At 33.2% G+C, this 14,461-nt stretch overlaps 1 protein-coding gene across 1 annotated transcript; it reads left to right on the top strand.

The window, feature by feature from the left end:
* The first annotated feature begins 2,743 nt into the window (after positions 1 to 2,743).
* LOC107958142 (ethylene-responsive transcription factor RAP2-1) lies at positions 2,744 to 3,882 on the top strand. The gene has a single exon (XM_016893823.2). It carries the CDS (start codon positions 3,254 to 3,256, stop codon positions 3,713 to 3,715), a length of 462 nt encoding a protein of 153 aa, XP_016749312.2. The 5' UTR covers positions 2,744 to 3,253; the 3' UTR covers positions 3,716 to 3,882.
* The last annotated feature ends 10,579 nt before the right edge of the window (positions 3,883 to 14,461 follow it).

Below are 14,461 nucleotides of genomic sequence, written 5' to 3'. Positions count from 1 at the left end.
GAGGAGATTTAATGGGATGAAAAGTTTGTACTGCTCCAATAGTCCTTGAAAACTAGATTGCTATTAATGCGTCCCGGGAGTTCAAAGCCCCTGACTGGCAAAGGTTTTTTATATTCTCTGTAGCTCATCCAATTGATGTTATTAAGGTCAGGTCCAATGACTCAGTGAACTTCCTCCAATCATAGCTTATGTAGGACAAGTATGGGGGAATGGGTTTTGCCTCAAATCGACAAGAACTTGGTAGTTATTTTGTCCAAGCAAGAAATTAGGTCTGTATGATTCATTAATTTGACAAGAATTAGGGCCTTTAAAGAGATTTTTTTGTCGCTAATATCTGTTGGAAAAGCTTTTTAGGTGATGCCGCAGCCTTGTTCTAGTACCTGTTGCTTAGGGGTTATGGTTGCAATTTGATAGTTTTGGCGTGTGTGTTTTATTTGAAGCTCGGGTGATGGATATTATGTGGTTTAAAGCATAGTATGGAGATAGTTTTGTTAGAACAAAACAAGAAGAAAACATTAGGTTTAGGCTTCTAATATTCCAACCTAAACAAAGGCCCTAAACCACTCACGGATCAAATATAGACCTCAATTCCTGATGATATTCAATCTTTGATTTGACAGCTTTGCAATTGGGACCAATAGGAATCTCTTGCTTTGAAGAAGTAGCATGCTTAATAATTAGTCTAGTCCCCAATCATGATCCAAAATATCATGGCATAGTGGGACATTGTCATGGCGTCTTTACCTGAAACTATAGGATGAGACCTCAGATTTCCACTGGTGACCTATCAATTGAACTGTCAAAAATTATTTGATCTCTGGTTCTGTTGCATGATTTAAAGATGTCCTATATTTGAATAGGCCTGTTATTTTCTTTACGACTTTTTATTAACACCATGGTTGAAGTCAGTCTTAAGTTTGAACAGTTGAATATATCTTTTTTGGGACCAACACAGCTGCTATGGGGTGTACCGCTCCGTATGAGAATTTAAATAATAAAAAAAAACCAAGGTTGCAGCTCTGCTCGTAGAATGATTTTTGATGGTAGAAATGTAAAGGTAAGGTTGGGATCACAAACCTGAAAGAATTACTCCTAGATCTTCTTTTAATATATAAACCATTATTATTTTGGGGCTGACAAGTAGAGTTGGTAAGATTATGGGAATGTTTTCATTTTATTGTATGATATCTGCAAGTGAAAAAAGATGAATGAAAATGACATATTTGGACTCAAAATTCAATAGACCTAAATGAGCTGTATATTTCTAATGATAGTTTCTACATACATACATAATAAAAACAGAAACAGTAATAAAAGAAAATTAAATGGGTGGAATCGATAATAACTTTGTGATGTGTTGACTCAGTATTGGGTTTTTAATTCTAATAATTCGATCAAAATCTGATATACCAAATCTTGTTTTGGTTTATTGCATTGTAATTGCATCCACGTATATAAATAATTTGCCGACTAAATATATAAAAAGATCTAGTTTTGGGTGAGTTTAAGCACACATGATAAGAATGTTTTATTAAAACGATGCAAATTCTAGTATGTTATTATAAAGATTGTACAATCTCTTTGGAAAAATCTATTATTATTTAAAAAAGAAAGCAGCAGTCTTTGATAAAGGTAAAGATTCAACCGGGGGAAATGAGCTGTAGAAGCCAAGTGGAAGAAGCTAACGATGCCTTGCCTACCCCTGAATTTTCCCCTCCTTTTGCACTGTGTATATTTTTAATTTGGAGTTTGGAGCCAAAATAGCTGATGGTTCCACTTTTTGTTTCATTGTATAAATATAGGACTTTTTGTCTTGTAATAATTCAAATGGCGGTTAGAATGTTGCACCCCCCCCCCCAAAAAAAAAACTGGTTTTAAATAAACCTGGCCGGCTGGCTGGTTGGATTGAAGGGTTAATAGTCAATAAATGAAAAAGTGATGGGTTGGCTTTTAACAGTGTTGAAACAATGAAGGAACCAAAGAAGAGAAACCACATCATGGATTAATCACCCAGAAGATGTGGAAATTACTTAACACCACTCTTTTCAATATATATAAATAAATAAAAAAGGGGGGGGTTATTAATCAGATGATAAAGATTGAGATTTGACACCAAAAGAATCAACGGTTTGCACCCATACTAATTAAAAACCAATTTGGTAATTCATTCATTCCACTACCAAAAAGGAAGCCCAAGGAAGGAATGGATGATCATTTTTATTGCGTGGCCTGGACGGAAAGTCACACACCATCCCCATCTCCATCCCCACCCGACTTCTTTTTTTTTTTTTTTCTATTGCCTCCATTTCTCAAATTGGATCCCACTTGACTTGCCAACTAGCCACCCACCCTAAATCCTCAATCCAGGCCATTATTATTATTAGATATCCTAAATAACAAACTAACAGACAACGTCAAATATCCAGTTATTTCTGTTACACCAAAACCAGCTTTTTTTACTTGTTTTCAAAAAAAAAAAAGGTAGGAGGGAAATTAAGTTATAATAATTATTTTGGGGTTTAAACATAAAGTTAATTTAAGGTAAATAATTGAAGAGTACATACTACATACCAGTAACCGGGGAAACTGACCTAAGACTAATTTGTTTGTAGGAAATGCCGACTTTGTTTATTCAGGATTTTGTAATGAAACAGTAGCATATTTGAAGTTAAAAAAGAAAGGGACAAAAAATGATTAAAAAAGAAGAAGACTAAAGATGGAAATAAACAAGGATGTTCGGGTGCTTGGAATATAGTAGAACCACGTCTGCTGGTCACATGCTTACCATTACAAACCGATAACCGCGAGAGTAAGAGAGAGAAATAAGTATGTGTAGAGTGCAATGGCTATATCATACATAAATTGTATAGGCTTTTTTAGAGATATATCGGAAGTGATGGATTATGTCGGCCCAATTTGGATTTATCTAAAGCTAGATCGATCAACGTGGCGGCCGTGCCCAGACGACAGACTAGCAGCCAAGTGGGTAACTAATACTGCTTCTTGCCTCTCTTTCTCTCTCTATCTTCAATATATTATTTATTTATTTATTTATATATCCTTTTCTACTTATATATAACAATAGAGAATAGCTTTTAGAGCAAAGAGTATTCGTTGATTAAACGTAGCTAGAATCTGTTCCCTTTCTTTTTCTCCTTCTTATGGCTTACAAGTTATAGTTTCCAGAAACAAGGGGAAATAAAAAAAAATCCATTTTGTTTTAGGATTTTGGTCTTCTTTTATCTTTTGGGTCATGGAGCTAGGTGATTGTTGTTTAACATCAAGTCCAGCAAGCGGAGAGAAGCGAAAGCTGCATAGGACACAGCAAAAGGAGAAACCATTCAGAGGGATAAGGATGAGGAAGTGGGGAAAGTGGGTCGCTGAAATCAGAGAACCCAACAAGCGGTCCAGGATTTGGCTTGGTTCTTACACCACCCCTGTAGCCGCCGCTCGTGCTTATGACACAGCCGTTTTCTACTTGCGGGGTCCTTCCGCCAGGCTCAACTTCCCTGACCTCATATTCCAAGAAGACGAGCTTAGGGATATCTCAGCCGCTTCCATACGCAAGAAAGCAACCGAGGTGGGGGCTAAAGTCGACGCTTTACAGACCTCACTCCATCATGCTTCTGCTTCATCATCGGAATCATCGAACCCTACTCGGGTTTTCCGTAAACCTGATTTGAACAAGTACCCTGACAGTTCTGATGAAGATTGAAAAAAACAATATAATAGTTTACCATAACCCCAAAACCTACAACTGTTCATACTCGCCACTTTTCTTTTCTTTTTTTCCCCACTTATGTCTTTTTGATTCTCTCATGGAATAGCAAGTGCCCAAAGAATAGAATCAATAAAAAAATGGATTGATTCTCTGTTTGATAAGGTTATGAATGTTTTACTTTGGGAATACAAGTTTAGTTTATGGCATGTAACTTTTAACATGAATGGATATTGATGAAACAGGGATATATTTCGCTGAGTTAGTAAATACTCCTAATTCCTTGATCAGTTTCAGCCGTGCTTTTTGTTTAGGTTAATAATATATTTATATACAATTTCCTTGTATTTATATCAATATGTTTTCAACAAAAAAAGTTGGGGAAATTCGAAGTAAGAGATGAAGGATCCGAGGGTGTGTGACCAAGAAGAGGATAGGCATGAAAAAAAAAGAGGGGGGGCGATGGCCTACCAGCTTGTGTATCCATATATTAGCTGCTACAACCAAACAAACTAGATAAGAAGATAAGGGTGAGATATAGTCACAGAGATACATGCGAGAAGCAAGTACAGTTAGTTACTTATGACTGCTTGTGGACACCAAAAGAAACACAGCCAGATTAGAGAGAGAGAGAGAGAGATGAGCAGGGGAGGGGACGGGATGGGAGGGGGTGGCACCGTCATCGATGGTGGTGGCTTTTACGGAAGGCTTTGTTTGTTGGAAATTGATAGGTGATGAAAGGTAGGCGGTGAGTGGGGTATTATTTTTTTTCATTTCTATAATACTTAATTAACGTAAGTTGATGCTTGCTTTTAAGGGTTTGATTAGTTTTATTGTTGTTTGTTTAATGCGTATTAAATGAGTCATTAATGGGACCTAAGATTTTTATTTGTATTAATGAGGACCAAACATGTAACATGCGAAGCTCTTGCCTTGGACCAAACCCTTTTTTTCTTATTAGTTTCTGTTTTGTTGCTTTAATTTGTGTTGGACGGTTGATTTTCTATCTGTTTTTTTAGCCGTGAAAATCTGCCGCCCTTGGTTGTTCCAACTGTCAACCCATCAAGATTTTGACCTTGCAGTGAAAAGGGTGTAGACCCGAACCCGACTAGAAATAGTTTCAAATACCTATCGAATTTGATCCGAGTCATGAATAATTTTGTAAAAGACTTGTCCACCCAATCCCTCTGATTTGACATGAAAAGATATAAATATAAATATATATACAAAATGTCAGCCATCGTATATTGATTGCCCCTTAGCAGTGATTAAGGTGAATGTTTTAAGCTTCCCTTTGCATGTGAAAACAAATTGGAAATTTGTAGACAGAAATTAATCAATTCTGAAGCATAAACGTCAATGGCAGTCCTTGGAAGAGATTTATTTTTTTAGCTTTTATCATGTATACGATACATCCATTGGGTGGCAAATTAATGATGAGCGGTTTGATCGAGAGATGCTTCATTGCAAGTTATCAAAGAGCCTGTAAATGGACCAATAGAAACAAAAAATAAAAGAATAAATCAGATCTGTCCATCAAACTACTGTAAGAATATTCCATGCCAGATTGTCTGACTGACCTGTATATTAATCTCTCTCCAGCATGTTGCTGTGGAAAATAGGAAGGTGTTCATCTTAAGCTAAAGGCAGGCAGTACACATAAACACATGAAGCTGCCATAACCAGGTTGTCATCCTCGTACGAAACCAGCTTCAAATGCGACCTTCCACTCACCGAAACTCTCAGCGAGTAAGGACTGAAGAACCCGATTTTCTAAATTTTATTTACCATATTGAATCAAATGCAGTCAGTGGATCCCCAACACCAATCAAAGTCCACATCACAGGATGGTATTTCACGCCTGTATCATATCATGCTATATATAAAAAGATACTATGTCACGCATATGATGGTTTTCGCTTCAACCATGTCTTTGCCATTGACACCAGAATAAGGTAAGTAAAATGTCATCTACGTTAAGGGATTAAAAGTATAACACGGATTAATAACATTTACACAAATTTACTATTAAAATCAACTGTTTTACAGAATGTGTAATGTGAATTGATGTGAGCTGCAATTGATGAGATGAAATTATAAGAGGAATATTTACACTGTTTCATCCCACATGTAGTAGCAAGACAACTCTTCAGCTTGTCGCGTTCAATTGAAAGGTACAAAGACATTTTCTTTCACCAGAAATGAAAGAGAAATGCTGCAGTAACTGATTAGTCATGATGTGGCATGCCGGTGACAGCAACTAGGTGGCAACCATATGTGAATGCATATGTACCACAAAGTAAATAGAATCAAACAGAAATGTCAGGTTTCATAAGCTTTCAGTCCAATAAAAAGAACAAACAATTGAGAAGACTTATGTTACTACAAATTTAACACCTTTCGCCTTTTTTCCAAAGAAGTGGAAAAATATTTAATGGCATTCTTACACAAATGCGCCTGTGAAGACGAAATGTGTAACAGATACATGATTGTATAACAAACAACTTTGTCATCATGTAAAACCAGTCTTAGCTTTCATGCCAGCAAGGAGTAAGAACAGCAATGGTCAAAATGAAAGCATTTATGTAAGTCGAGTTTAAAGCCTCGACTTGGTAGCATATTTCAAGAAAGATTTTGGTTCTTATAAGATGCTTATTAAACAAAGGCCAATAGATACAGAGAGAGCATTCACATTAGCCAGAAAGTAAGAGAAGAGGAATGAAACAAGTTTGTTCATTCTTTAATAGGAAAACGAAGCTGACATCTTCAAACTCTTTCTACCTACTCACTCTTCCCCCCTTTTCCACTGACACAAGCACAGAGTTAAGGGTAGAAAGAAGTTTAACATGTTTCAACTTGGTTAACTCGGAAATCTGACCAAATAACGACTCACATGATTAAAAGGGGATGGTGACTATATTAGACGAATTAAAAGAAGAATTTGATTTTTTGTTTTCCTGTTAGAAGAATGGAAAATCACGTCACTCACATGAAGGCAAAATTTAATCATTAAAAGTATAGAAATGGCAGGCATTCTATAAACATCACTATTCTATTGTGAACCCACAAGCTTTCATTTTAAATAAGGGTATAAAAGCAAATACCAATTTCACACTTTGAAAAAGATCTTAGGTAGTAGTTCCAAAAGAACAATCTGAAATGGGAAAAGGGCGGGAACAACAAGGTTCCACTTGTGTTCGAAAACTGAAACCAATAAGTTCATGGTGAACATAGAATACAAAACAAGAGAGCAATTCACCAAACCTACTGTCAAAATATGTGAGGTAAAGAAAGATGCATATAATATATCCTCAGGGGTAGTTATCTTAGTAGCAATTATCATATCTTTAAAAGAGGAGAGGTGAATTTAAGGGACACTCCATCAATATCAAACCACATACATGTACAAGAAGACGACAAATTAGAAAAAAATTCTCCGCACTAGCTATTCAACATTGTAATGACCAAGAGAAAGTATATGAAGTCCAAAAGCAAGTCCCAATCAAGAGCTACCTTGGCCATCTCAAGACCACATGCTGGGCACAGTCATTCTGTACGGGTAAATATATTTTTCTCAAAACCTCATTTGCCCAACCAAGGTGTACGCTTATGGACCACCGACCACACTATCATATTAAACTACACCATTTATCAGCAGTCATTATCCGTCCTAATCATCTTACCCATTTACACCTAAAACTTCAACACACCGTCAGCACTAAGAATTACTTAATCAGCAGCAGAAGAAAAAGGGGTTCACATACAAATCTTAGATAAACACCTAAAGGAGTCCTTTAGCAAACATTAATATAGTGTTGAATTTTTAAGGCACAACCTATGGATTATTTTGCTATTAGAATGATGGGTTTTCAGCTACCGTTGGATTGGTTGCTTCAGTGCTTGATTGTTGCTTCACCTTTTTAATTATAATAAAGTTTAAATTATCAAATAATAATCATCATAATTCCAGCCCCCCCCCCTCCCCCCTCAAAACAGGCGCAACAATATATATATTTTCGAGGGAAGTAAAATTAGAAGTTATAAAATTTAGCACGATGTCAACATCAGAACGACAACCGCAAAGCAAAATCTCACCAGCAATTCAACATGTCCACTATCTTCCTCCATATACAAGTAATGATCAAGTAAGAAATTACATAAATAAAGCCATTAAAAGCAATTACTGAGAAGAGTTAAAATTGTTTTCTTTTAAGCTACATAATAATAAGTTCCCCGCTCTAATTCAAATGATTTAATAATTACAATTTAATCAGTTATTCGAAGTTTATGAACTAAAAGAAAAAATCAATTTGTCGGTAAGAAAATAATCAATCAAAATAAAAAATCGCGTGAAGAAACGGGGAAAACAAAAAGGTGAGGCGGAGGAGTGAAGTTCATGTGAAACCAGAGAAAACGAGGCTTACATTAGCCGCGACGGTGGACTGGCGGTGAAGCTAAGCTAAGCTAAGCAAACGATTCCGGAAGTCTAACGAAGAGTGTCGTTTGGGTTACTTCCATTTGCAGAAATGAGAGCCCAACCCGTAAAATCCAATCTGAGTACTCTAGTATTTTGGGCTTTCCATTGAAAAATGAAAGCCCAATATCCTTCTTTTTGGGCCTGCTTGGGCTTCTCTTTCTTTGCCCCCACTTTTAACCGGATTCGAAAGTATTTTGGTTGTCAAAAATAATATATATATTTTTTATAAAAATGCTTAAAATCTTACATCTATTCTTTCAACCAACAATTCAGAAGTATATATTTGGAAAATGATTTTGAATTTTCTTAACAAAAATCTGGTTAATAATTATAAACGAACCGACTAATTAAAATTTTGTTAAATATATTCTCTAGGCTTAGATGTGCTAAGGTCCGTCTACTAAATCAAATCATTAGTCAATGATAATTTTTCTTTTACTACAAACAGCTTCACCAAGATTTAATCACGACTAAATTTATATTTTGATGGAATTATCTGTTAGAATCTTAACTCAACTAATATTGTAATAAGAAGGAAGACATACTTAATATATTTTTCTTCTGATTTAAAAGTCACGAAGAATATAAGATTTCTTGAGAAAGGATATTTATTACACTACTAAACACCCATATTTGATTCATTAATTAAAAGTGTTGATTACAGGTTGTACCAAAAAAATAAATGCAGAAGACTTGGTTATTAAAGAACTATTTTCCGAAAAGAAAGCGGAAGAGGAGTTCATGTTGATGTTTATTTTAAAAAGGTTTATCCTAATCCCCCTTCCACGACTTCTTTATATATTAAAATGGAGGTAGCTTTTTATGGTATTTGACTTTCATCAACTTGAAATTAGTTAAGAGGTCTACATTTTTCATTACTTGGAAAGGAGTGAGTGTTGGAGGAAAAGAACTGAAAGAGGAGAGGCAAAGATCACACGACTACCAATTTCCACCAGCAGACAAACAAATCCAGTATCCACCATCAACTCTATCTTTAAAAAGGTTTGAATAAAACTAGTCTTACCCCTTCCCTACTCCGATTTGGGACTTGAGTCTGCTGTCTCCTCGCCATCACATCTCTCCATTCATTTTGGAGGGAAAACCAGATCAATGGTTATCAACTTCATGGATTGGCCCATCTTCAACTACATTTCAGGCAATTAATGGGCGTTGGACTTTCGGTCTTTTTTTCTTCTTTCTGGCACATAAACCAATGCCATTTGTGAGAATTATTTTGAAGTCACTACAGACACATTAAAAATGGAAAAAATAAAAAGTTTTATTCATTGTTTGGACCTTAAACTATACATATTTTCTCATATTGGTATTTAAATTTTTTTATCATATTTTAGTACCTGAACTATAGTTCCATTATACTTTTTGATCCCTGCTGTTAACGGTGTTAAAAAAGCAGCAACCAATTGAAACACACTACATGTCCTATTGACTGCTGTAATGGAGGATGAAGTGGCCGTTGATCATATTGACAGTGTTCATCGTGTTGACTAGACCAAAAATTATAAAAAAAATAAATATTGTAATAATTATTAAATATTTTTTTAAAATATTTAAAATTTTAAAAAAATTATTAAAAGTTATAAAACATTATTTAATTTTTTAAAAATTATTAAAAATCGTAAAATAATTATTAAAAAATTGTAAATAGTTAACAAATCAAAGTCTTCAAATTTCTCTACAAATTTCAAATGAATGCAAGGAGATTTTCTACGCCGTCATCTACTTTGATATTATTATTTTCAGATTTGCAGTCTTGAAACAGTAACAACAAATAATTTGATTGGTTGCTATTTTTTAAATAACATTAATGACATGGGCCAAAAAGTGTAACAAAACTATACTTCAAGTACTAAAATGAGAGAAAAAACTTTTAAGTCTCAATATGAAAAAATAGATATAGTTAAGGGCCAAACAGTGACTAAAGTTAAAAATGGAAATGTTATTGGGGTTGTAACTAAATTTGTTAAAAGGTCTCTTACTTGAAATTTATGATGGTTTGACTAATAATATTTGATTCAAAAAAGAAAAAAAAGTTTAGAAAAAAAAATTAGGTATTTTAAAATTTATAATATTTAAAGTTTGATTCTAATTGTTTTAAGTTTATGATATATATCTTTAATAAATCATTTAGGTTATATTACATCAAGATTAAATATATTATACTATAATATAAATTCTAAATAATATTTTATTTATATTTAAAAATTTAATAGTTTATTGAACTTTAGTTTAGTTGGTACTATTGTTATTACAATGACAATAAAAAAATAAGTTTAAACACGTTTAAGTGTATTTTATCTTTTGATTTACGAGTGAGAGACTTATAGGTAATTTAGAGACGGTGTAAAAAATTAATAAAATCAAAAATTATAATTATAATGAAAATATAATTATATTATATCCTTGTGTCATGGCCAAGATTTTAGCTGAACTATCCATGCAACCTTAAAGAATTTACTGAAAACATTATTGTTTTCCCATTTGTTTCTCTTAGTAGCTTTCCATCATCATTGCTTTGTGTCAATAAAATTAATAAAAGAAAAAAATATATGATTGTAGTGGTAAATATATAATTATGTTATATTCTTATATCATAGGTCAAGAATATAGCCGAACTAACCGTGTGGCCTTAGAGAGTTTACTCAAAGATTTCTTGAGTTTTCTTAATTAACCATGCGACCTTAGAAAATTTACTCAAAGCTTTCTTGTTTTTTGTTTACTTCACTTAATAATTTTCCATCATCATTGTTTTAGAGAATATTTTAAGATTCTCAACTTTGTGGGTTCAAACAAACTTAAATAATTTGAAACGAATTCATTGTCTAAGGTTGCACAGCTAGTTTGACTAAAGTCCAACCCTTCACCTCTCATGCCTACTTGAATACTTGCCGCACATAGGCAACCCACGCCATTCAAATGCGTTTTACGGAGCATCGTCGCAACACCACCAAAGACAACAATCATATCAAATTTAATATCGTTAATGTTTCTGACTTTCCAACCTCACCACCTACTAATATAGTTACATTCAACCCAAACCCTGGGTCTAAGTTAAACTCTATCAAAAAGGCAATCAAGAGATAATTGATCCATTTCAAGCTCTCCTCCATCTATAAATATCTCACACCATTCAAATGCGTTTACTGATAGAGCATTGTCACGACACGACTAAAGACAACAACCATATAAAATCTAATCTCATTAATGTTTTCAACTTCCCAACCTCACCAACTCCCAATATAGTCATATCCAACTCATACATTGGGTTTAAGTTAGACTCTATCAAAAAGACAATCATGAGATAAGGGATCCATTTCAAGCTCCTCCATCTATAAATATCACATCTTCCAAGAAAACAAAAAAGAGACAACATTTATTACACAAACTCTGCTAAGGTATGACCTCAAATTCATCAAACCATCATTTTAAATAGCTCTTCACACTCTTTGCGATGTAAATTGCCTTCATTGTACCATTCAACATATTGTATAACTTTTGTTATAACAAATTACTAAATATTAAATAAAATAATTATATTTTAAAAAATAAAAATATGAATGGACCTATATAAATTTAAATTAATTAGTCATAAATATAAGTAAATTTGGATAAAACTTAAAGCAACTATTTTGAGCTAAATGAAACTTTAATAATTATATATTCTATTGATACAATGCATAAGTAGACCTGACCCAAAGACCAGTTTGAAAAGTGGGAGTGTTTGGGTAAAAATATAAGCCCGAAAAATAGGTTTGGCCAAAAATTAAAGCTCGCTTAGAAAACAGGTCAAGCCTCGGGTAATTTTTTTTGGCCCAAGTCCGACCTAGCCCGAATATGCAAAAAAAATTATTGTTTTTTTACTGTTTTTTTTGTTATTTTCTTGTTATTTTTTTCACTATCTTGCTACCATTCTACTGTTATGTTGCTACTATTTTGTTGTTATTGTTTGGATATTGTATAAATCTTATTTTATTGTTAATTTTGTTACTATTTTAGATGCATTTGCTTGTTAAATTGCATCTATCTTAATGTTATTTAAGTATACATATTTTTTAAATTTATTTTCAATTTGTTAGGAAACATTTATTTTGATATTTTTAGCATTTTTAATGTATTATATATAATTTTAAAAAAATTATATAAAAAATAATATAAAAAATTAATACGGGCTGAACCCATTTTTAGACCAGACCCAAGCTTAACTAATAGTCCTAAAATTTTGATTGGGCCGTACCCATGAAAGTATTTCTAGCCCTTACACATTGATTAGAATATGTAGAAGATATAGGAAATTAAAATGTATAGGAAAGAGACGTTTAGACGTTGAAAGAGTTAGAGCTAGCTAGTCAAGATTTTAACTCTCACGAGTTTGTGCTAAACTCCAGATATAGGTTAAAAACATAGGAGAAGAAAAAGGGGATTGGGAAGGAAGCAAAAAAGCAAAGCAAATAAAAAAGGAAAAAAGAAAGAAAGGGAATGTAGAAAGAGGGATATTTTCAGTGCCATCAATTCAAATTAATTGTGTTTGGACTGTCATCCATTTACTAGTCTTTTAGAACCCACTTTTCCCTTACACCACATGACAAATTTCTCACCACGCGATCATGTTCCTCCGTTTCTAAATCCTTTTTCTCTTTTCTTTCACTACTCTTTCTCGAGAAAAACTAAAAAGAAAAAGAAAAGCGATGGGGAATTAAACTGTAGAACCATAAAGTTGGGAATCTATTTCAATGTAAACAATGATTATGCGTTCCACACTTTCGCTTTAATTTAGTAGCATCGAATTGGGGTCCGTAAAACAAACAGTATGGATCCATCCCTTTTCTTTTAATTTCCAAGCTGAAAAGGTTTCCAAACAAAACGAAAACTAAAGAGCATAGAAAATGTAAGTCATTTTTTAAAAAAGTGGGAGAACACCTCTCCATCTTCTTTTCTGGGTGATGACAACTGATGCCATATGTCATGACTTTTTAACTCCTACCGACAACATTCTATGAGCCACTGCACCTCCCCTTTATATTATGAAGTAACAGTATATATATGCCGTGCAAGTGAATCAATTATGATTATTTTTCGGTTTACTTTGGTTCATTTATATCGCAGCTATATTACTACAATCTTTAAAAGTAATCAATGTCACAATGGTTTGGTTGAGAAAATTAATAAAAATATTTAAAATGATTTAGCATTAATTATAATTATAGATTCTGATTATATTTATTTTTAAAAAAATAATGTTTAGAACAATTTATAGCCCTTCCCCAACCCATAAATATAAAAATAATATACTTCAGCATACTTGAATACATGTTTTCTTGTATTGACGATAATAACCATGCCAATCAAGTTAAGACTCAATCAACAAATTATTTAAAATAAAAACAGAAAATAACAAATTTTTGTATGTATTCAAAAACCTTAAGATATGTTTGCCAAAACTATAAAAAAAAATGAAAACATTAAGATATAGTGCTTAATTTAGAGTGGGCTTTTGAGAAGCCGTGAGATCAGTGGGCTACAAAATCTAAAAGGGTTGTAGAGTGTATATGAGGATAAAATATTAAGGTGTTTTTATAAAATTTCCAACCGAATGAAAGTAGAAGAATTACAAAGTCAAGTTTTGGATTTGTATGAAACATATTGCAGAATAGAAAGTCCAATTAAAGGCATTGATAAGTTGTTTGAGCTTTGTGTAGGAACCTTGAATTAAAAAGAAAGAAAGACATAACTTGCTAAATTAGATGCAAGCAAGTAAGAAATTGAGTTTGAGTTGATGTAATTGAGTGTGATAATAGTAACTGTTATGATGATGGAATTTGGAATCGGGTCCATAGACACGTGCAAATGATGGTAAAGTCTTTCTAATGATGGATTCCCACCGCTTCTTCCACTGCGTGGTATCCCACTCATATTTCCTATGTATCATTGCTAAATTTCCCCCTTTTTTAGACCCGACCCGACCCGATCCCGTTATTATTTCCCTGATAAAAAGAAAACCTGACACAAACTCGTTTTTCATACCTTACAGCAGGAAAATTTGTTGTGACTAAAAACATTCCCAATGATCAATTTTGACTATCCTTTCATTTAACCGACAAGTGTATCCTGCATATATACAATCTCATCATCATTTTATATATTATAAATTATTATTAAGATGTTAAATTTATATAAAATACGAATTTATAGTGCTATTATGGGTTCATCAACCCAACATTTTATTCGAGAATAAGACAATGGGATTTTTA

This window comes from Gossypium hirsutum, chromosome A05 (assembly GCF_007990345.1).
Source record: "Gossypium hirsutum isolate 1008001.06 chromosome A05, Gossypium_hirsutum_v2.1, whole genome shotgun sequence".
NCBI lineage: Eukaryota > Viridiplantae > Streptophyta > Magnoliopsida > Malvales > Malvaceae > Gossypium > Gossypium hirsutum.
Note: the sequence above shows the minus strand (reverse complement) of the source record. Positions and strands in the feature narration are given on the sequence as shown.